Source organism: Carassius gibelio, chromosome A8 (genome assembly GCF_023724105.1).
Source record: "Carassius gibelio isolate Cgi1373 ecotype wild population from Czech Republic chromosome A8, carGib1.2-hapl.c, whole genome shotgun sequence".
NCBI lineage: Eukaryota > Metazoa > Chordata > Actinopteri > Cypriniformes > Cyprinidae > Carassius > Carassius gibelio.
The window spans coordinates 17,666,774-17,691,536 of NC_068378.1; the positions used below are offsets into that span (position 1 = coordinate 17,666,774).

Genomic DNA, 24,763 nt, shown 5'->3' on the forward strand with positions numbered 1-24,763 from the left:
TACTGTATCCAACAATAAGATGATCTTGACTTTGACCTTGTAAGTAATATCTGCCAAATGGTTTTTTTTTCTTACTCAGTGTTTTGTGGGGTTGCCACATATTTTTTTACACAAATTACTTTAAAAATTCAAAATGTATACTTTTAAAATGTATTTTTATAGAGGATAACTCGCAGAATTAAATGTAATGTGGTCATGTGACAAACACTACTGTTTTAAATGCTTTCTAAACACAGCCAACATCAAGTTCAGTGATGTGAAGTTGAGTTTTGTCAGGAGATATTTACTAAATGTACACAATTTGTAGATATTTATTCATTGAAAATGGATCATCCAGGGCCAAAAACACCCAGTATTGAGATTTTAGAATATGTTTTCTCCATGACCTTTTACCCTGGTCTTGCTGTGCTTGGTTGGGTACAGGGAAGCGAGGCCGTAGAAACAGCATTGGCTCTTTGGATAGTACTATAGAAGTAAGTCAGGCATCTGATGTAATAATTATTAATCTTGTGTGTTAAACAACATTGGCTTTGCATGAATTTTTGATTGTTGTGATGCAGTTCAGCATGTTTTAATCCGTATTGTGTAAAAAAAAAATCTTAATTGGTATTTGCATGCAGCATGTCTAATATTTTATGCCTGGTGCAGTTGCTTATAACTAATGCATTGCTCTGGTAATTTAATGGCCCCAATCGGTGTCTGAGGGCTGCTTCTGTTTTAGAGATTTAGATGCATGTTTAAATGCATGTAAAATGAGTGAGGCTCTATAATGAGGAAGCTTTACTTTGCTATCTGACTGATTTTGTGGCTTGTGAATGTAACAATGTCATTTCTAACTTCAGTAATTTGTTTGAGACTGGTTGTATTTAAGGCTTTTTGAGTTGTCACTGTGCAGGAGATGTGAGTAGGCCTACATTGATGTTACACGTCTTGTGTGCATGTAATTTTAAGTATCAAGATAAATTGTTACTCTCAATTTCTGTTTAGATAATGTGGCATTAAAAAAATTCTGGCTGATGTCAATAAGCTGAATATTTTTTTTTTTTTTGTGAAACAAGTAACTGGGGAATGCCTGTAACTCATAAGTTCTAAGACTGTCCATCTTCTCAGATTTCCAGTCTAATGACTGACTGTCTGGCTTTGTGTGTTTTTGCACACTATAGGGATCCATCATTAACAGCCCTCAGCCGCATCAACGCTTGCCCATGGGGGGCGCCGTTCCCGGCTGCTATGGGCTAGAAGACTACCGGCCTCACCGCCCCATCCTGAGCCCCGGAGTAGGGATGGGGGGTGGGCCGGGGCAACTTCACAACGCCGTAGGCAATATGGGTGGGGGGCCGGGGAGCAGTTCTGGAGGGAGCAATTCCGGTTCCTTCCTGGGCTCCCTGTTTGGGAGCAAGCGCGCCAAACCTCCTGCTCCCCTTATTCCCCCAGGGCCGCATTACCCGGCCCCCATGCTACCTCCTACTACAGGAGGGCCACCACCCTCTTCCCCCTCCGCCCTCAGCCAGTCAGACCCCGGTGGGCCATCCAAGATCCAGGCCCTGCACGCTCAGTACTGTCACAACAACTTTGGCCAGCCTCCACCCCCCTACCATCATCATCATCGGTACCACATGCAGGCCGTCGCCCCAGGCCATCCCCCCACTATCCATCATACCCTACAACGAGGGTCCCTCCCACGGCGCGGGCCCCCCGCTCCTTCACACGCCCAGTTCCAGCAGCAACTATCCCATCATGCTATACAGCAAGGCCGCTATGGCAATATGGCTTGCACCCCTCCACCTCTGTCCCCACATTCGCCCAATTCCCCCATTGCCCCTTTCACCTTTTACCACATGCATCCCAATCCCATACGCCACGTACGGGTGCCCGGTCCTACCGGCAAGCTTCCTCTCACCCTGTCTCACTCTCAGCCCCACCCTCACGCCCACTCCCACATTCACTCTCATACCCACAGCCATCCAGTACACGCCCACAGCCCACACCCCTTAATGGATCACTCCGCCCATCAAACTCATTTCGTTTTCTCACCGCCCCCTCAGGCGCCATCCGCCATCACCACCCGCTACATACCCCAGGGCGTCGCCCACTGCGTCCCGCAGTATCCTCCCCTCTCCTCCATTCCTCCTCCTCCACCACATTCCCCGTTACCTCCTCCTTCATCCCCACATACCCCACTGACCCCTCTTACCCCACTCTCCCCACTGGCCCCACAGCTCCCAGGACACATTGGGGTGCAGTTGGGCGGCCCAGGGGGCGGAGGAGGAGGTGGAGCCAGCAACAGCAGCACGGTCGGCAGCTCCAAATCCAGACCTATCAACCGCATCAGCACGGTGGTATAAGGGTAAGCCGCGGCAGAGGGCGCAGGGTCCCAATGCGGAGGAGCTGGAGCCCAGGCAAGAGGAAGTACACCAAACTTAGACTCTGTTACTTCCATATCCGCTTCCCTCACGTGTAGAGCGGAAATCCTGGCTGGCTACATGCTTATTGCTAGCCTGAATGGCATCTTGCTGTTGGCCGCCATTCAAAACAAAGGCTTTATAACAGCATGAAATCTCCAACTGAAGATCTAAGAAGCCTAATGGAGACGATGGTATAGCAAATGAAGTGTATTTAAGAGTATGGGTTGAAATTAACGTGCATGGCTACCAAAGGAAAAGGTTACAGGGCGAAAGGGGGTGCCAATTTAAGTCGAACTGATGATCTGGAGTTTAAGAGACCAAGTTTGGCTGTCTGAAGACGACAATGGTGAACTCTTTAAACACTCAACATGGAGACAAAACTGGAGAGATGAGTGCAAAATATAAAAGAAACAACAGAACTTTCATCCATAGTATTTTCAATTTTCATGCGTCTCAGATGACAATCATTTCAGGGTCAGTCAGAAAATGTTTGCTTGATTCATTACTCAAAATTCACAGATGTATTCCTCAGCATATAAGAAGGGCCAGCATGCACTTAGTGGGATGCCAAACACAATTTTTTAATTATTTTAAAAGATACTTTTATTTTACCCTGTGAGTGTAAGGACGGGATGGGAACTGCTGAGAAAACTTGCATCACTACACAGTTAAAAAAAAAAAAAACTTATTTTGAAACAATTTGGAAATTGTTTTTTATTTTATTAATTGTTGTGTTTTTTGTCTTGAAGTGGCTGGGCATCCGGTTTGAAATAAGTCAGCCAAAACAGTAAAAAACACTTTTTTGAAGACCTCAGTGAAGTCAAGATGTCATTTGCGCCAAACAGAATGTATAGAAATAGATTTTAAATTGTCTGGTAAATACTTTGTTCTTTTGTTTTGTTGCTATTCTATAAGAAAAAATTAAGCATACAAACCTAAATGCAACATACCCAAAAGTGTAATGAGTAACAGCGACCAATAATCAGGACATAGATCTGTTTATTTCCTACCACCTGTAACCTCAGCATCTCTATCTCTTTTTTTTTTTTTGTATCACCATTTCACTATTATTTCAGCTTGTCTACTTAAACAGTCTTACCAGACCAACAAAACATTTATATTTGGCAATTCATTACATAACCTTAGTGCCTACTGTAAAGGTTTGTCATTGGAGGTTTGGGATCAGTGATTTTTTTCTTTGGATGACGTGTTGAAGGAACAGGGTGTTTGCATAGAGTGTCATTGAAATCTTGAAGTCAAATCTGTATTTATGGGCTTGGTTTTGTAAAGCTTCGATGGTCAAAATGTGTTACAGATAGCATAAATATTTCCAAGTAACTGATTTTTAAAAAGAACGTCTGGATATGGGTGATTTAAAATGGTGACTTTATTACTATAATGATGTCAAATTCTACTGATATAATTCTTGCTATTTTTGGTGTAAAAGCTACTAATATAATACGATATGTTTTAGCAGATTGCAGTGCTTAGTGTTTTCTAAAAGTTTTTTTTTTTTTATAGACAGACCAACAGGCTAGGTTTTTTTTGTGTGTTTGTGTGTACAATTCATGTTTAGCAAATTAATTGGACTTCTCATTTCAGGTAAATGTTTTGCAGCGATTTGTTATACTATATCCACATAAAAGCTGTATGATCTTTGTAAAACTCATTGTTGCCAGAAGCCATACACACTTGAGCAACTCGCTCGTTTAATATTGTGAATTTACTCTTGAGTTGCATGTCCAATGTCAGTACCCTCTCTTTTTTTTGTTTGAAAGCATTAAGGTAACTTACATTCACACACACAATCTTTTTGCTGAAAGTTTCTGGCTTTGCACATACACAACTTAAAGATCATCAGTGCCTAGGATCCAAAGCTCCAACATCATCTGCGTCCCTCCATACAGTCCCTCTGTCTTTCTTTTACACCCCCCCCCCCCCCCCGACAACCAAAACGGGCCATTCCCTGTCTATTAACCAGAATCATTCACAGTGTTACATTAGTGATGTGTTTGTGTTGAGGAGTTATTTTTATACTTATTAAATTTAAAAACTGAATGTCCTAAAAGAATGAAAACATCTTAATAATATTAATATCTGCTGCTAGTCCCAGCCATTTAATTTTATTGATTTATTTTTGTCTTCATTATTTTCTTTGCCTATATATGTTTAGTCAAACTACAATACTTTTTATTCAGGTAATGGATTCCAGTACTTCAAATCTGCTAGCATTACCCATAACTGAAAACCTTCAGGCCCTTGTACAAACAGGAACTCCATGCCCCTGTTCATAATCTGTGGCGTGATCTGAATAGAGAGGACCATTCACTACACTTCACCTTTTTTTTCCTATGGGTGGTATTGCTTCTCTCTAACTCTAACGCTTTGATCTTGTGCTTGTATTAAAATTCCTGAAAGCTGGGGCATGCTGAGCTTAAATCCAAATAAAGCAGAGATGAATGATGTAAAAAAAATAAAAAATAAAATCCAGTAGTTTTTGAGATGCGTGTTCTGGTTTATAGGCACGCTAATGTCTTGCGCCACCGTGCCCCGTGTTGCATGTCTGCACTTAGCTGAATGATGCTGTATAAACCTGAATGTATATATTAGTTGATATAAATATGCCATATTTACTCTGCACTGGACTTGGGAATCAGTATCTTGCTGGGAACGGGAACTTGAACCATTGTTTACATTTTAAGGACCTGGGGGTGGGGCTTGGAATGAATTGTAATTGTAAAATTGTATCAGTATGTGTGTAAGAGCAGTTCCTATATTCAAAATTAATTGTATGAAGTTTTATATGTATATATGTATGAGGTTTCAATGCAGAATTGAAATTATGAGAAGAGAAATTATGTGATTAATTTATGGCTCATTCTATAAAACATGTTCTTGCTGTTGGAAAGTTGTTTTTATATATACAGTATATATATTTCTGAGTGACTATTTGTCTGGGTGTTCCTCTATTTTGGTGTGTGTACAGTATGAATGTGTGTTGTGTGAATCCAAGTATGAATTGACAAATTTATATTAAGCATACAAAATTGTTTTATTTGTCTAAAATGTTGTATTTTATACGGTTTCAGTAATGCATTGAAATAACCACTCAAGAACGAATGCACATTACACAATGTATAATCGGGACTATTGATATCAATCAACAGGTACCATATGAGTATTATAACTATATAACTGTAGATAATTATATAACTGTAGATTTCTACATTTTTATCTAACACCAAGACAGAAGTGGTAAATGATGCTGGATAAAGTCCTCTGGTCACATACATTTGTATACTTAGAAATAGAAGTACTTCACTAAAGTTCATTGTGTATTTCTGGCATGTACAGTATAGTCAAAATCATAGTTTAAATCATGCAAAATTAGTCGAGCTGAACAAGTGGCTCTCATCACCAAACCGGTCGAAACTCTTAAGGCCATTTTCTACAAAAAACTTCAGTTTTAAACACTTACAAATATGTTAACAAATTCGTATGCCATTCATTTATTCATGAATAACAATATCCCCTCATTTTTAGCTCCTTTGCTACACTTGTGTGAACCACTTCAGGTGCTCCTAATAACCGTATATTAAAATGTACAATCTGTTTTCATTTAGAAGCTGGTTAGATTTCATAGTGATCCAGTGTGTGTTTGTGCTTCCCCTTTTTGCTGGTGATTTGTATGTGTCCGCAGTAGGCCACATAGGCTTGTGAAAGTCTCTCCGTGATGACTTAGGATGTAAGGGAAAATAATTACCATACATTCAAAGTTAAAAAGCACAATGCGGCTTAAATTGTGCTTTGCCGTATTTGGGTCATGATGAACAGTACAGGAGAATAATGTAAACAGAGCACCACAAACAAGCAGTATAAATGTTCAGCACCACATCTCTGCAGGAAAGTTTAACATGATTGTGTCTGCACAGGTTAAGCACTTTAATGATTTTGTAATCCGAGCAGTAAATTGTACAAAAATCGTATTGTTATTCCATCCCCCCCAATATTCTCCATGAAAATTCAAGAGTTAAGAAATTGAATCAGTGTGCCTTTCTGTGCAGCTGCAAGGAAGATACTGAATAAATTTTATTTGACCAATATATCTGCTTGCAACGAGCAGATTATGACTAAGACCTGTCTGCTTGTACAGTTTGTGGAGTATGCGTTGTGCTTGTTACACATGTGCGTTGTTACATTCATTTAACATTCATAATCTTCTGAGCGTCTGTCATTGAGGAGTGATAATGTATTTTGAGAAGCAATACAGTGTGACATTAATCAGACAAGAAAATCAAGTTTTTACACAAACTTTAAAGTTCTGCCACCCATAAACATTTACTTTACTTTGTTTTCTGGAAAATCTAAAAAATCTTTGAAAGGTATGTTTACTTGAGATGCAATGGTAATGAGCATAATCAATTTAAAAACAACAGATAAGTATTTATGAAAACATGTCTTTTTTAATGTTGCTTCTCAAGTAAATTTGCCTTGTCTGGGTTTTTGTAACAAATAGGATTTGTTAAAATTAAATTAAAGAGGGCAATAGTTGCTAGATGTCGCTTAGCTATATTAGCAATGTAGAAAGATGATACTTGAACTGTTCAAGAAAGTATTTGATAAATTAATCGAATACATTCTCTTTCTGTTGTCCTTCCACACCATCCTTTCAGACTGTGGTTACAGACAGAAGAGGATTATACACCTTTGTCCCATCTGGAGAGCGAGAGCCATGTGCCAGCAGCTCTTGGATGGTGATCCAGTTGTCCAGTATGCGTCGGTTGCGTTTCTTGGAGCTCTTTTTCTGACTGAGCTCCAGGATTGAGGCTGGGTTCTGGCCTGACTCTGACTGGCTTTCCTTGCCCATGTCCAGACCGTGTTCTCTCATAAATTCCAAGCGACTCTGCATCATAAACTCTCTGCGTCTGCGCTGCTCGCGGGCCCTCAGCAGATGTTGCTTACGCTCTTCTTTGCTCCAGTAGCGACCCATCTTCATTTCACTCACTGCGTCATCATCAGTCGTCATTCCACTACGCTCCTCACGGATCTTCATAGCTCGGGCTTTCAAGAGCCGGTCTCGAACAGGACGCTTGGCCACATAGCGGGTCCCATCACTCCTTATCTTCACCTTCCACTCCATGCGTGGGGATGGAGGGGGAAGTGGCAATGATAAGGCCAAAGAAAGCTTCACTGGGCTTGGGTGAGGCAACGACTCCAAGGTGGTATTCCCATGCCCCTCACGGTCACTGCCACCCATTGGTGCCTCACTTTCTCCTTCTGCAGCTCTATCCAAAGGTCCAGAACTCTCAGAAGGTGAGGATCCCAGATGCATGCAACTCTGGTAGCGCTCTGGAGTGACGCAGTTGGAATGACGTCGTCGAGTGAAGTAAGGACTTGACTCAGCACTGCGACCACCATTCCTGTTGTGGCTGCTCACCCTAGAATTTCCACCTTGTGCCACCCCTTCAGGCATGCGACGGATGGTTCCCTCTCTAGTGAGTGAGCAGAATTTCTGGTTCAAAGGGGTGTTAGTCGGAAACTTCTTGTAGCTGCTTGGTGAATATGAACTGTTGAGGCTTGCTCGCCCTCTTTCACTCCAGGTTGGTCGGTCCCTGTGTCTACTTAGTAGAGGGCTTGTGGACTCATCGATTTGAGAAACTGGAAGTCGATGTTCACTCACCATAGGTGTGCTCCTACAGCTCTCTCCCCCTGTGTTGTAAGCGCTGGTGCTGTCCTTGTCCGACCGTTCCTTCTCTGGAAGCTCGTTGATGTCAGACAGCTCGTGCAGTGGAGACCCCTGAGGTTCTGCAGACACCCTACCAGATGTTTCTTCCTCCATCAGCCAGGCTTTTAAACAGCGTTCTCTTAACTGCTGCATCTTCTGTGCTCGTAGAATGTTCCGGCACTTGAACTCAAGGTGCCTCATTTCCTCTTCCAAAAGCGCCATCTCATGTGGAGTAAGGTTCTCGTTACTGTTCTCATCCAGAGTCTCCTCCCTATTCTCAGCTCCCACTGGTGTCTCTCCTTCTTTCTGCTGCTCTTCTTGAACCTGTTGCACTTTCTTCATCCTCTTCTCATAGCGACACTTGATTTCCAGAAGCTGCTTGTACCTCTCACATTCCTCCTCTGTCAGGCCGGGCATTATCATCCCACTGATGGGATCATGAAGGTACCCACCACCCACACCTCCACAGTCCAGTGAGTCTGTGCTAAGGTGGAGCTCTCGGAGAGGAAACAGCGGCGATGGCGTGTCATTCCCTCCTCCGCCGCTCCTGCCCGGCCTGAACTTGCGCAAGCTGCCAGGCGTGTTGGTGGCATTTGTGTTGGTGGCGCTGGTCTGTTCATCGCCCAGAAGGATGTCGTGCTCAGAGGATTCTTCGTTCTTTGTGCTCTCATCTGTTCTGCCCACACCACTGTCAAGCTCTTGACTGTTGCTGAGGGTTGCTAAGCTGAGCATGGGTGTCTCCTGATGTAGGGTTTCCTCAGGAATGCCTCCTTGGGCTCTCTGTTGGCGGAAATGGTACAGGCCTGACAGAGGGGAAGTATTAAGGCTGTCCACACTCATCCCTACAGGTAACTCACAGTCAATCTCCTCTGGGTCCATATGAGTGTCCGTCTAGGTGAAAGGTACAAAGGAACGGATGGGAAAAAGAAAGAAAGAGGGAAGAGTTAGAGGTTGAACATCACCAGTATTGTCATAGAAATAAATACATGCAGTAACACGTTTCAACAGTAGATGGCAATATAGATATTACAACAAGTTTGGTTGTAAAGCAAGAATTGTGAGGCCTATTATTATTATATTGAGGCCTAGTATTTTCACACATACAAACAGGCATACATATATGTGTGTGTGTGAGTGTGTGTGTGTGTGTGTGTGTTTATGCAATTACATTTATCTATAGCTGGCATTTTATACAACGTATCCGATATTTATCACATTGAATGTATATAGTACATAGTGCATAAGATGTATTACAAGATCATGGAGACTTACCAATTATTGTAAGATACTTTATAACAAAATGGCACTATTACTCATATTACTGTTCATTTGTTCATTTTAATTTGTGACAATTGTCATGTCTTGCTACAAATCAAGATTTATTGATGAATACAGCTTTATTGAAGTATTGTCTTGTTTTCCCTGAGTATCTTTGTCTATAATTGCAAGCCAAAAATCAGTTTCAGTTATCACTTGAGTTGGTTATGAATGAGCAACACCGTTATTAACATTTATTAAGAGCAACACAGGTTGTTTTAATAGTCTGCCTGTGACATTTCTCAAGCATATTTGTCTCTCGTTCTTTCCTCTTGATTTAGTCAGCCTGTAATCTCTTTCTGTAATTCAGCAATCCCTTCCTCGTTCTCTATCTCTATCTATTTCGCTCTCTCTCTTTCTCTATCCATCTCTTCCTCTCTTGGTCTGACAGCTCCACTTGTTTCTGGTCTTCAGTTCATTATTAATCATTTTGTGTTGCTGGGATGGTGATTGTAGATGAGAATGTGAGGTAGAAAATGGCCCCCTTTTTGTTCTGATCTTGTTAGTGCTGTGCGTTGGCTGAAATGAGCTCCCTGTTTTATTCATTAGCTGACGGCTGTGCTCATGATGGATGATTTTTGCCGGCTGCACACAATAACCAACAACCATTTTTTCAATATTACCACTGGCTCCCCAGATATTGCAGAACAATTTACAAAGTCAGAAATTCAGAACACCATATATACAGCTCTGAAATAGGTTCACATTTAGAACAGTTTATAATTGTGTGGTGCACGTAAAGGTAAAAATGCTGTTAAATTTATATTAAATAAAACAATACATTTGCTTGCACTGACAACTTTGAAATTTAGTTCAGATTAATTGCTTCTGCTAGTGTTATTCTCATTTATAAGTCACTTTGGATTAAAAAAAAAACAGCTGTTAAACAAATAAGATAAATGCAGAAGTAAAATTCCAGCATTGGTTAAAGTTTTAGCATAGTCTCATTAGATGGCTTAGTTTATGTCCTTGATATCCTTCCTTCATAATGTACCTTGCTTCTACCTCTTAATTTGCCCTCTCTCTCATACCTTCCATCAATTCCTTCAATTACGTCTCCTATGTGCATGTCTTTCTAATGGAGCACTTTTCACTCCATTCTATAAAGCAGCTTTGTTCCTTCTCACTCTTCATCTCCTTGTGGAATAGTGTTAATGGAACTGCCACACATCCTTGACACCCATCACTAAGAGTGAGCACATGATTGAGACATTGAGTGATGTGAGACTTCTTCTGTTTCCCTTCCTTCAGCAAAATAAGCCATTCATTTTAGGATATGCTGTCATTGGGGACAGAGTGGGTCCATTAACTTTGCATGTGCCTCAAAAAGCTCATTTTGTGTGCACTTGAATCATGCATGTATGTCTGTGTTTAGAAAACCATTTAATAGCTCAGAGGATGTGAGATTTTGGGGGGATGATTTAATGGTTCGTGCATGGTTCATTTTAGTGTCCAATTTATCTACAAGGTTTCTCCTAAAAAGAGACAATATATGGTGTAATGAGATGCATTTATCCTCTTTATTCTAATTTTTTGTGTGTTTATTTACCTCTACCTCTGGTCTGGCCAGCAGTAATGAGAAGTTGGTGCTGTCCTCACGGGTCAGGATGGCCACCGCTTCCTCTCGGTTCTGAACTTCCATCCCATTTATCTAATGTGGGACAGACGGAGACTTCATTCACAGCTACGTTCAAACACAAAAGGTCAGCCCTTTTACAAAAAACAACATAACATCGAAACATCAGCGACCGAGTCCTTGGTACTGAATGTGTCCGTGCCACATCAGAAACCATAATAAATGAAGAACTTGTCGAGACAAAGGCAACATGACACATTGTCTTTGCTGTTCTGTAATTATTCTCTAGAGTAATTGCGTGGGCTGTGTTAAAAGTCACACCAATTATCTGTTTATAGACTGATTGTCTCTAGAAACACTTGACCTCCCAGATGAGCGTGATGACGTGATAGTGTCAGTTCATCAATAATTGTTGTTGATGTCGTTTGACTCTACATCTGAGCAAAAACATACCTGTAATATCCTGTCCCCCTTCCTGATTCTTCCATCTTTTGCTGCTATGCTGTTTGGATTCACCTAAGAACAGGGTTTAAATATCAGCTGGATAACTTCAAAATCTCCGCTAAAAACTTAGCGTAGTGATTGTGTTGAGCACTAATATATAAAATTCAGCCTTATGTGGCCACTCACTTCCCCAACATAGATGCCTTGGTCTTCTTCCTCGTCCGTCCGATAACAGACTGTTAGCCCCAGTTTATCCTGCTGACTCGACTTATACAGCTCCACCTCCTGACAAAGACAGAGAGGAAGAGCTGCTTATAGGGCAGAGGTTAAACCCCCTGCTTTAAAGATGCACCAGGACAGAAAAACCAGCTAGAGCAAATTTATGAGATATTGTAATAATGTGTTTGGGTCACTGGTCTTGCATCAACCCATCTAGTCTATTTTTTCCCCTTAGAGTGCATGTGTTTTACTTAGTGAAAAGCACAATGAAGCAAACAGCATGCCTTTAAAAAAAATTGGAATAAAAAATAAAAACAGTTATCTATTTACAATGAGCTTGTTTGCATTTTATTTGGATTTGTGTGAGCCAGGACAATTTTATTAATAAGTTTACCTTTTTATATTATATTATATTATATTATATTATATTATATTATATTATATTATATTATATTATATTATATTATATTATATTATATTATATTATAGTATATTATATTATAATCAACCAATCTGTATTCGACATCTGTATTCAGAATAATTGTATTATTATTATTATTATTACACCACCCAGGTTTAATTTTGTTTGTTATAAATATTGTTTATTTTATTAGTGGTTTACTTGCATGTAAAAGGCTATAATGACTTCTTGGTATCCCACCTCATATTCCAGCTCTTCTTGTTGATCCGCCTCATGGTTGGCAACATTGAAGTAGTCATTTGGATCACTATATTCCTGCCCCAAAGAACCTCTGTGAAAAGACACATGTTTCTTCAGCAGGTTTTCAGTGCATGTAACATTTGTCCATCTCACAGACATACACAGGCTGTAATAAGAACTGATCAAGAGGCAGAGGACAGTGAAGACGCTCACAAGTCATTCATCAGGTATGGCTCCACCAGCTTTGTGAGGGGAGGAGAGGGTGGGGGCATGGGTGATCCACTGCTCGGGTAAGACCCTCTGTCCCCATTTAGAAAGTTCTGGAAGCTAATGTCGGTCTGGGTACCGTTGTCCACACAGTCTGTGATAGCCATGAGCCGGGCCGGGCCAGCAGCTGCACCCAATCTCCTCCTGTGACCCTTATGTACCACCTGAAGCAGGAGAGGGTCATGGGACTGTCCATCTTTGTCCTGGGACAGGTGAGATGTTCTTCTGCCTTTGAGCTGCAGACAGTTAAAAGAGCAAGAAATAATGTAGGCCGTTGTACATCCACCTAAAAATAATGCACTGATTGGCTGTTTAATCTGACACCTCTGAAAATGCTGAAGCAGCACTATAGAGAGAATGAAGTGGGGAAAGAGGGAGACAAGAATAAGAAAAATGAGAGAAGGGGAGAGGGGGAAGATAAATGCACAAATAAGCAAAACTTAAGGAAGGATATATTTCTGCTTCTCCTTATGGACAAGTAACATTGCAAAGCAGCAAAAATGACTTATGCAAGACAAGCATGAGCTCTCCATCATCCAATCACAAAGAAATAGAAAGACAAGAAACTGCAAATAGAAACTGATTTTATAGAAGAATCTTCTGCTTTGCTTATCAAAAGTCTTGGATCTTTAATATATTTTAAATATATATACATTTTAAAAAGCCTCTTATGTTCATCAAAACATTTATTTGATTAAAAATACAGTAAAAATATCATTGCAATTTAAAATAACTGTTTTCTTTTTTAATATATTAAGTGTAATTTATTATTGTAATGGCAAACATTTCAGCAGGCATTGATTCTTCTGTCACATGATTCTTGAGAAATCATTCTAACATGCTGATTTGATTTGAATTACTTTTGAATATTAAGGTATAGACGTATGATAAGACAAACTTCAGATCGGAGTGGTATTTGTGTTACCTTTACTTCTGCATCAATGGGCCGCAGAGTGTTTCCCTTCTGTGGAGAAAAACAGAGAAGAACCAGATTTAAAAGTGTTAAAACTGACAGCTTTGAAAATAAATAAATAGATTTGGTAAATTCAGAGACAGGTTTCATCAGTACTACAATTTGTGTACAATTTAAAAACAGGAATTCTTAATAGGAATTCTATCAATCATAAGCAAATACCTTTTTAGTGCTTTTTAGAGCCTCATTTGTTAGACATTTTATCTGCTTATTGCATCTGTAACTGCTTTAATGCATCTACTTGCCAGCTCTGAGTATTAACTCAGATGTATATTATTTCAGAAGTAGGATTTTTTTATTGGAGTGATGGTTTGTTTGTTGCTGCGTTTCCACCGCCGGCCTGCTACGACTGCTAATTATAATACACAAACAGAGGGCTTTTTCCCACTGGATTCTCCTCCAAATAATTCTTCTGATTATGGCTCTTTTTTCGACTCTCATATTGAAATTAGCTTGCTTCTCTCAATCATCTTGACCCAGTTACTCAAAGTGTTAGAAATGTTAAACGTCTTCAGAAAGGTTCTAAGCACTGTGATAAACTAGGTCAACTCAGTTTGAGGTTCTAAATTGTGCCTTTTACATTGTTCCCAAACTCTATTCCTGTCCTCCCCTCCCTCTTTCCATCACCTGTGCATGTACTGCAGTGTTGTATTGATTGCTTGTTCATTTTGATTAAGGTTGATATTAACCTTTAGAACAATTAATGTTTGAGCAGTCTCTTTTTATTGCACATCGTTGCTTCTTGGTACTATGACAAACCTACAAAGCCTGAAAGGTAGTGTTCAGTGCAATCTTCTGGTTTCAATTTCCCAGGGTTTTTTTTTTTTTTTACTTACCACTCAGCATGTCAACACTATCATATATAAAAATGTATCAAGTATTTGTTGCTGGGTAATGACTTTTAGTCTGTTGGTATATTTATTGTTGTTGTAACTGACATATATCTGACAGTGCAGATTTGAATTTGTGCATTGGGACAGTTCATCCAGTGACAGACCTTAGGAAGGGACAGATGAGAGGTGATTTAACCCTCAAGAATGCAACCCACAATCAATACAACGTTAATACTGAAAGTACTTTCGACAACCCCTCCTCCCTCTCTCTCTCTCTCTCTCTCTCTCTATCTCTCTCTCTAACTCTCTCTAACTCTGTCTTTCTGTTTCTTTCATCCTTCTGAAGGAAGTCAAGCTACAAACAGCTGACCCTTAGAGACCAGGTCTCACATCAATACTTATGCTGTTTGACTGAAAGTCTTTCGATGCCTAAAAGAGGTGAAACCTATTTCTTTTTCATTGTGTTTGGCTCATTATTGATCCTGTCAGTGGATTTGATTACAAATGGACTGTTTGCAAACGGGATTCAGAGTTGATGGAGCAACAGTGATATTGGCCAACATGTACTTCTTAAGCAGAAAAGATTTTCTATATGTTCCCTGGCTCATATAGAAAATGCTTATTAATGTACGACTCTCTCAATGTATATACAGTATTTATGATTTGTATACACGAGATCATGGGGGAAATTACAAGCAGTTTTACCTTTGAAAGCAGCATGTTATTCAGTTCAAAACATTTGTTTTAGTGTTTTTAGAGGAAAAACAGAGTGTGTTGAATGGACTGTGATGGAATTTCTTCTGCATGATTCAGTGGCCTACAGAACTCAGTGGGTGATTTGTGCTTATCAGTTCAATACCAGGAGAGAGCAATTACATCTCTTTAACTCGTGATACACCTCTATTGACCTTCACCCTGTACGTTTGACCCTGTGGAATAATTGCATTGCTAATGAAGGAGCTTCTGAAGGTGCACACAGATACTGCAATGCACATCCACACCCCAACAATCCCTATCATCTCACCACGGGATGCCTGCATTAACTCAGAGTCTGTGATCTACCAAACATGCCGCACTGATTACGGCACTTTCAAAGACATGCAGCTGGAAGCGTTAAAAAAGGTCAATTTTGTTTTGTTGTCTTTTAGTAAAAGGAAATGTTTCACCTTCAGAAAATGTTCAGCTAGTATGGGAACAAATGCAGGTTTTTTGTGTTTTGTTTTTTGCTGTTGATAAGCTTTAAAAGTAATGTTTATTTTTAGTTTGATACCAAATGCAACAAAGAAACAAGTATTTTCTTCCATATTGTGATGCATATCGGGGACAGATCAGTAACAGATTATTGAAAAAGAAAGAAATGTAAGGCAGGGACCTGGCTGTTGATTGATTGGAGGCAGATCTGAAACCCATTGCAAGAAAGTGACAGGGTTAAAGAAAAATAAGTGATTGGAGAAGTCTGGCTTGAATAAAGTGTAGTCTGTCATTATACAAGGAGATTGAGTTATGACCGTATGATTAAGAATTATGCTCAGGTTTGTTTTTTTTCTTGTTTGTTTTTTTTTTATATGTGAATTAACGGATGAATCCTTCACAATACGTTTAATAAGATGCATTTAAAAAAGAGATGGGGCGAATTTCCATTTCATGCCAACAATCATTTTAGCTAATGTTATGATGTAGACCTTGTAAACTGTTACAAATCAAAATTGTCTCAATCTTTTTTGTTTCAATAAATTTGCTAAATTCAGAGACAGACTTCTTCAGTACTATGATTTGTGTGCAGTCTAAGATAATGTCACTTTTCTTGAACGATGTCACTTCCTGGATGTCACAATATAATGAAATGTTTTTTTAGTATGAATTGTATCAATCATATGTAATAGTTCCATTTGCAGGCGAATACCTTTTTATAGCTTTTTGTGTTAAGTGCCTTATTTGTTAGACATTTGATCTGCTTATTGCATCTGTAACTGCTTTAATGCATCTACTTTGCCAGCTTTGAGTATTAACTCTGATGTATATTATTTCAGAAGTAGGATTGTTTTATTGGAGCGATGGGTTGTTTGTTGTTGCGTTTCCACCGCCGGCCTGCTACGACTGCTAATTATAATACAGAAACAGAGGGCTTTTTCCCACTAGATTCTCCTCCAAATAATTCTTCTGATTATGGCTCTTTTTTCGATTCTCATATTGAAATTAGCTTGCTTCTCTCAATCATCTTGACCCAGTTACACAAGATATTAGAAATGTTAAACGTCTTCACAAAGGTTCTAAGCACTGTGATAAACTAGGTCAACTCAGTTTGAGGTTCTAAATTGTGCCTTTTACATTGTTCCCAAACTCTATTCCTGTCTTCCCTCCCTCTTTCCATCACTTTCCCCTCAGGATTTCATCTTGTTTTTGATTAGAGTTTAGAGGAGAGAAACTCACTCACTCTCTCTCTATCTCTATCTATCACTGCTCAAGACTCTGGATTAATGTTCTGGATGGGGCGATAGCAATTTTTGCTCATACTAATGCTGGCCATCAGAGCAGGGCAAGGGTTGTGATGGAAACCAAAGAATTATTTAACTAAAGGTTACTTGTGCCGCAAACGTCAGTCTGGATTAGTTTTACTTTCTTCTTTTTTCTCCCCATTCTTGGAACAGGTGAAGGCTGGATCCCTTTATCTTTTTTCCTTTCATGTCGCTGCATGTTTGGAGAGACCTCCTGCAGTGTGGAGGGCACACAAGTAGATTTTGTTTATTTACATCAGTGTTTTTTTCAAACGCCTGATTTAGTGCGCTCGACTATGTGTGTGCGCAGCTTCGCCATCATTATTGCATCTATGTGCGTCGCAGTGAGAAAGCATATAAGTCTTGCTTAATGATCTCAGTTGCCTTAGCAACGGCATCCCATAGAGACAAATTTGACAGGGTATGTTAGGTAGAGGCAGGGAGACGGAGAGAGCGAGAGGGAAACTCATCAGACATGACGGGTGGGGGGGCTAGGCGGGATTACAAAAGGCAAAGCGTCTGCTAAAAGCAGAGATGTATAAAGTACTAGAGACCCATACTTGAGTAAAAGTACAAGTGCTCTATCAAAAAAGTGACTTGAGTAGAAGTAGAAGTGCTCTTTAAGCACCACACTTAAGTAGAAGTACTAAAGTATTCAACATTTTTTGTACTTAAGTATTGCAAGTAGTCTATTTTAAAATGTACTACTCAAGTACTGAAAGTAAAAGTAGAAGTATTGTGTTATGTAGTTATTAAAGCAAGTAGTCAAAAGTTTGAACATTTTTGTTCAAAATAATAATTGTTTTTACTATTTCAAATGATTAACCTAAAGGACAATCACAATTCCTTTGACTGTAACTTCTTGTAAACAAAAAACGGTTACTAGGGTTAGTAAGCCCAATTTGCAAAATGATGTCATTAATAACTTACCCTCATGTTGTTTCAAACCCGTAAGACATCAGAGGGTCATTTAGAATTTTTTGAAGCATCAAAAATACATTTTGGTCCAAAAATAGCAAAAACTACGACTTTGTTCAGCATTGTCTTCTCTTCCGTGTCTGTTGTAAGACAGTTAAAAACAAAGCAGTTTGTGATATCTGGTTCGCGAACGAATCATTCGATGTAACCGGATCTTTTTGAAACAGTTCACCAAATCAAACTGAATCGTTTTAAACGGTTCGCGTCTCCAATACGCATTAATCCACAGATGAATTAAGCTGTTAACTTGTTTAATGTGTCTGACACTCCCTCTGAGTTAAAACAAACCAATATCCCGGAGTAATTCATTGACTCAAACAGTACACTGACTGAACTGATGTGAAGAGAGAACTGAAGATGAACACCGAGTCGAGCCAGATAATGACTCGTTCACGAGTCAAGAACCGTTTCTGTCAGACGCGTCCGATTCGTGAACCGAGGAGCTGATGATACTGCGCATGTGTGATTTAGCGTGACGCAAACCGACACACAGAACGAACTGATTCTTTTGGTGATTGATTCTGAACTGATTCTGTGTTAATGTTATGAGCCCAGGTGCAGTCAACGCCAATGACGCCATTGCTTCGAGCGCAAAAGAATCGGTGAACTGTTTTCTTCAACTGGTTTATTGAATCGAACTGTCAGAAAGAACTAACGTTACTGGTCATCCGAGAACCGATGCAACCGGTTCTTGACTCGTGAACGAGTCATTATCTGGCTCGGCTCGGTGTTCATCTCTCTCTTCACAGCAGTTCAGTCAGCACGCGCAGTCTTCTTAATCGCTTGATTCGCTCAATGATGTGCCAGCTTCATCAAACCTGCCATCTACAGTTCTGGCAGTGGTTTGTAATGGAATGATTCGTAACATTATTATAATTGTAACGAGTAACGATGCAGCACAAAAAAAAAATATCGGAGTAAAAGTATTAAACTCAGCGAAAATATGTACTGAAGTAAAAGTGGAAGTAGGAGAAAAAAATAATACTCTAGTAAAGTACAGATACCGCCTTTTAGTACTTAAGTACAGTAGTGAAGTAGTTCTACTTCGTTACTATACATCTCTGGCTAAAAGGCTCATTTTGGAGTGATTCAACATGCACAGGATTTTTGCTGCAAACCGAGCTCATTTAAACCTCATCATAAGTCTAAAGCTTAGAAGCAATTAGCGTGGATGAGTGTCGCACGAAGATGGCCAAATGCCAAATAAATGCGATGGTGTTCACGGATAGCGATTCCATGCGCTTGGCTGTTCCAGCAGAACCGGCTAATGTGATCTAGTGTGAATGGTATTATTCATGCCTGCAGCAGCTTGTCCTGAGTCCAACGAAGCCTGTCAGGATGTGTCTGCTCTTCATTACTGTGTGCCCAGCCACAGAGCAGAAGCAAGAACAAATGCCACATACTCAGATACATGGAGCATGACACTGATGAAAGACTGGGTGAGAATGTGTGTAAGAAACACTGTTACAATGAGAAGCACTTTAGAGTAAGCAACAAGAGGTGTATTTTACTGTGTTTTATTTTTATCTAACAACACCACTTAACCCATGACGGCTTATTGCTTTTATAAAAAAGTGACAGCACTGCAGTGATTAAAGATCTTCGATGAAGAAAATGACGGGCGTTTGCATGTGTAAAATGTGCTGTCATGTTTGCCAGGGTGTTGCTATGCTGTTACTAAAGTCCTTTTTAGCATATTGCTGCTAGGTGGTTGGTTACTTAAAAAAAAAGCCCACCAATAAGTCTCCATAATATTCCCATCCCTAGATATGGCTCTGGTCCCTCCTTCAGTGTAAGCCTGAGGGATTTTTCACCCGTTTCATTGTCGCCAGGCAGAAAATCATAAATTCAATGGCTTACCTACAATTCAAAAGTTAAGATTTAGTAAGATTTTTTTTTTAAAGAAATAAACCATATTATTAATGCATTAAATTGATTAAAAGTGACAGTAAAAACACTTCTATTATAAATAAGTACTTTTGAAATTTGTATCATGGTTTCCATGAATACATTAAGCAGCATAACCTTTTTCAACAATGATGATATAAAGAAATGTTTTGTGCACCAAATCAGCATTGATTTCTGATTGATCATGTGACACTGAAGATGAGTGATGGAATCTGAAAATTCAGCTTTGCTGTCGCCAATAGTGAGGTGAGCAAAGTTTTCATTTTGGAGTGAATATCTATTTAAGTGTAAACAATTTCAGTCTGAAAGCCATGAAGGATAAGATGTAGAAGTAAAGATGCAATGCCTTGTGGTGATGTCACCCATAGCTTGTCAGGACTCTCATGGTGATAACGTTTTCATTCTAAAGTGAAGCTTCTCTATTACTTTGCAGTAAATTTGCAGGGGGCTTCCAGTGTTGGTGCAGTTGATTTTGCAGGGGTTTTATGGTGTCTTCCAGCTCTCTCCACTAATAAGTGTGCAGCATTTAAAACAGGCTCACACAGAGAGGACTCTGTCACTGCATAATAAACTGGTTAAGGAGTAAAAGCCTCTGTGAAGAGACTCCGGCAGTGGAGGATACAGCGGAGAGAAGAGCTGGAAATTGAAGTGAGATTGAAGAGATCAAGTGGAAGACCCTCTCGGTATTGGAAAAAGCTCAACCTTTCCTGGCATGACATCGCGGTCTGGCGGAGAAAGCAAATTGCTCTCTGAACAAAACTTTAAAGTGGCAAACTCAAGCTGTGGAGAGGATTTTAGTCAAGTGGAGTTTAAATGCTACAGGTGAAAGAACTGAGACGCGGCAATGCATTCGAAATAGGTTGCAGTTTTTTTTTTTTTTTTTCTTTTTTAGAAATTAAAAAAGGAGACACTTTGCTGTTATATGAAACCATAGTATGAATCGGGCTATTTTAGTTAAATAAAACAAACTAATGTATTTAATTTTTTGTTTGTTTGTTTTTATAAAGCAGACACTTTTCTGTTATTTATTACATATAAAATGTTTATATGCTTGTTTTGTTTTTAATCATGCATACACGATGTAACCACCTAATCACCATGGAAACCACATAGCAATGTCTAATAACCACTATGAGCAGCAACCGCATAGCAACAACCCAGAACACCTGAGCATCATGGACTCACATTCTCTTCAGAAAATATATAAATCTAGTTCATATTTGCATATTCATGAGTGTGACCTTGCAAAATGCTGTAATAGTTTGTTTGCCCAGGTGTCATAGATACTTATTCAGATACTAATTCAAGGTGACATTACCCTGCAGCCACTTTCCCATTGTCAGTTTTAAGCCATGTGTTCAGAGGCGTGACATGCTTTTTTATTTTACATAGTCAAAGGATCAGCTTTGCTCTAATACACGTGTACTCTGCTTCTGAATTCAATATTCCTTACCCATCTCTGCTCTGAGTGCCACAGCCACAGATATTTCACCTGATAGGTTTTATTATTAGCTGATCTGCCCTTCTCTCATCCTGCTCTACTTTCCAGAAGTATAAATATCCCCTAGCTATCAATCATAGTCACATGACCTGCCATGTGGTTGGACAAAATGACAGAAGGGAAACCAAACTTTAAGACCTTATAGTGGAAGAGGTTTAAAAACGTGCATAGCTTTCTCTCTCTCAGCCTATAAGGAAATCTCACCGCCATGTCAGTTAAAGGCTGCTGAGTAGGAAGTCTTTGTGCTGTTTAGGGGATTGTGGTTTTCAACACAGGGTTAATTCATTCAATTGTTTGTCTAAAGCACAGCCTTAACTCAAAGTCCCCTTGACACGTCTTAAATCTGTTCTGTTAAGATAAACAGTTTCCTGTTTGAAGGCATATCTACAATCCCTGTAAGAGTAACATGCATAAACCCTTGTGTCATATGGAACAGCAGAATGTGAGGTTTTATATTACTAGTTGTGCTAAATAGATTTTTTTATTTTTAAGAAGACCTTGAATGGACCTTGTACTCCAACTTTTCAGTGGTAAGTATAGTTATGTGTTGAACTATTGAAGAACTGCTTAATGGTCAAACCTAAATTTAACATTTGAAATTACCAGCATGAACACATTTTAAAAATACATAAAAAATGTATATTGTGAAATATGATTACTATTTAAAATGGCTACTTTCTATTTTAATATATTTTAAAATATAATGTATTACCGTGACAGCAAAGCTGAATTTTAAGCAGTCAATACTCCAGTCGTGAGTGTCACATGATCCTTCAGAAATCATTCTAATATGCTGATTTGCTGCTCAAGAAACATTTATTATTATCAACGTTAAAAACAGTTGTGCTGATTTATTTATTTTGTAAAAAAATTTTTGTAACATTATAAAGGTCTTTACTGTCACATTTGATCAATTTAATGCATCCTTGCAGAATACAATTATAATAATAAAAAAACGTAAACCTTACACATTTGAATGGTTGTAAAGTGATATATTGATATTTATGGTGCGTTATTAATTTTTACCAACTTTGTGAAACTTTTACCTCCAAAAATTTTCTCCAACAAGCACATGATTAAAGTGCAAAGTAAAAAAATAAAGAGGACATTTAATATGAACTTCTGTTTGTATTTTCACCTGAAACATGATCCTGTACTGTTCCTCCGGCCTGTTCACCACACACATGTTGCAGCCCATCGTGGCTCGTGGTTTACTGAGGGGGTGCGATTCCTAGATGCTCTTCGCTTCCTGATTCTCAGACGTACTGTAGGAGTCGATCCCTGCCGTCCAATTACAGTAATCCCTCTCTGAGATCAGAGGTTAAGACTCTGCACTCCATGAAAGGTCTTTGATGTTCTTCTCTTTGTCTGCTTTCCTCATTCAAGCCGGGCTGCTGTTTTAATTGAGGTCCAACCCGGGAAGCGGGATCAGAGATGCTGCAGCATCCAGCCGTGAGAAAGTTAAGGTTTGATCGCTGATGAATGGAGCCTCTGATGTCTGTGTGCTTTTACTCAGCTTCAGATTTACTCCAAGATACAAGTTGGTTTAATGTTTGTGGTTTTAAACTTCACATATGATAATGCATTTTATTAGACAGATAATGTTTAATATCTCCAGAGTCTTTGCACTTGAAACAAGCAGCACGGTGTGACAGGATTAAATTTACAGATCCCACCGTGTCTGAACAATATAATCAAAGAGATGATCTGCCTAACGTGAACTCCCTGGTGCCTCTGCCAATGTCGTAGACTAAGACATGAATTATTAAATAAAAGATGCAATAAACAAATGTTTATTTTCCGCCACTCCGTATTCCCCTGAGAGGAGCTTTCCTTCACACTCTGATTCTATTATTAGAGAGCTTGTATCCTTCATTTACATATAACAACACTCTCTAGGCGCAGACATGCACGTCATGCTTTTTGAAGTGCTTTAAAGCATGTTGCTTGAGTCTGTAATTAGTGCCTGCCGCAATTCTGATTTGAGTATTCCCATTCCATCATTATTTATGATTACAATTTCACTGCTAATGTGTTTAGATCGTCATTAGCCGTTATTATCACTCCAAGACTGTGGTTGCTGATGCTGTGCCTAATTTCATATTCCCTCTCCACAGCATATTGTATTTAACACCTGCATGTATTTATCTACATACACTCTCTATGAGCGTGTCATCATCTTTTCCTCGTCCTCTATAAAATGTGGCTGTAATCCCACCTTTCATTTGCACTCACTTTTGCAGATAAGAGCCTGTCACATATCATATCACACCAGCCCTCTTCCTTTCTTCACAGAATTCCAGCTGCGTGTTCATGGCAGAAAATGAATAAGAGAGTGCACCTGTCAGATCATGTCAGAAACAGCCTCTCTCGCTCTACTGAGGTGAGCTCAGGTCTTTCTCCGAACCGTGTGTCAGTCTACAAGGACAGATCTCTCCATCGCATGAAGGAAAGATAATTGCAAGAGGTGAAGGGGGAGTATCTGATCTTGAGCAGGGAATGAACTGGACACTGCCCTGCGTCTGCCCAGCTTCAGAGAGAAATCCAGATTCAACCGAGCCTCAGGATGTAAATGTAACCTTAAGTCCACTGCTATTGATCTTCCCTTATGTTTCTGCTCCTCGAGTCTGGAGATTTAGGGTGTAATCCAGCTTGCTTGAGCGTTTCGAAGATGAATGAAGTGGAGCTGTGTGTTTCCAAAGAGAAAAATGAAGTCATTCAGTCAGATGGTGGGACGGTGAATCTGAAAAATCCATTCGAGAATGTTTCAAGCCTTTGCTGGAGCGGTGCCAGCCCAGCGCACGTACATGTGTGTCTGCAGCGAGAGCGAAAGCTGCTGGGATGGAGGAAACGTGGGGATCGGCACCACTGCACAAGCTGGAGCCCATTACAGCTTTACAGCAGGCCCCTCCTCTCCCGGCAATACCAGCCAATATTCACTAGCCAGCTCTCATCTCTCTCTCTCTCTCTCTCTCTCTCTCTCTCTCGCTCGCTCAGCCTCTCTTTTGTACTTATAGGTGATAGCTTCAGTGTCTTACCTTCCTTTCCTGCTTCCCTCGTATCTTATTTCCCAGCCCCTCGTCTCTGTCTCGCTCTCTTTCGCTCTGTCACCTGTACTGGGAGCAGCTCTCTGGGTCTATGTTGCCTGTTGTTAAAGGGACTGAAGATGTTGTCAGTCTCTGGATGTTGGCACACAAACAGAATTTATGACCACATAGACCAAGGAGCTTTGGGAAGCGTGACAGTTTTTTGGGGCCATTCTTTTTCGCCTTAACGCCTGCAAACATATTGCAAGTATATTTGCAATAGGACAATAAGTGCACTTTATAATTACAACAGTCAAGATATAGTGCATCATTGAGAGCCTTACTGTTTCTATAATAAAAAGCAATGCTATTCATCATACAAATGCATAAAATTGTATTTACTGTTGCATTAATAATAATAAATAAATCATGATA

At 39.6% G+C, this 24,763-nt stretch overlaps 2 protein-coding genes across 4 annotated transcripts in view; one reads left to right on the forward strand and one right to left on the reverse strand.

Moving 5' to 3' along the window:
- Positions 1-5,352, forward strand: part of LOC128018708 (IQ motif and SEC7 domain-containing protein 2) — a 60,995-nt gene extending 55,643 nt beyond the window's left edge. For all 3 annotated transcript variants that reach the window (XM_052604417.1, XM_052604418.1, XM_052604419.1), the window contains 2 exons: positions 424-473; positions 1,164-5,352. In XM_052604417.1, coding sequence (XP_052460377.1) covers positions 424-473; positions 1,164-2,345 — 1,232 coding nt within the window. In that variant the 3' untranslated portion in view covers positions 2,346-5,352. The remainder of the gene's footprint in view (positions 1-423; positions 474-1,163) is intronic.
- A 103-nt stretch (positions 5,353-5,455) lies between these two features.
- Positions 5,456-23,877, reverse strand: LOC128018709 (PDZ domain-containing protein 4-like). Its single transcript, XM_052604420.1, has 8 exons — positions 22,441-23,877; positions 13,540-13,578; positions 12,561-12,850; positions 12,348-12,438; positions 11,654-11,752; positions 11,477-11,539; positions 10,997-11,098; positions 5,456-9,021 (listed from the first exon to the last, which is right to left on the reverse strand). The coding sequence occupies exons 1-8, from the start codon at positions 22,498-22,500 to the stop codon at positions 7,075-7,077; spliced, it is 2,691 nt and encodes an 896-aa protein (XP_052460380.1). The 5' UTR covers positions 22,501-23,877; the 3' UTR covers positions 5,456-7,074.
- Between the last annotated feature and the right edge of the window lie 886 nt (positions 23,878-24,763).

Excerpts from the sequence above, each read along its gene's own strand:
- LOC128018709 (XM_052604420.1), bottom strand. The coding sequence starts at position 22,500 with ATGGGCTGCAACATGTGTGTGGTGAACAGGCCGGAGGAACAGTACAGG. Across the intron at positions 12,851-13,539 it reads CCATTGATGCAGAAGTAAAG|CTCAAAGGCAGAAGAACATC; the intron begins GTAACACAAATA and ends AACTGTCTGCAG. Across the intron at positions 9,022-10,996 it reads TGGCCAGACCAGAGGTAGAG|ACGGACACTCATATGGACCC; the intron begins GTAAATAAACAC and ends CCTTTCACCTAG.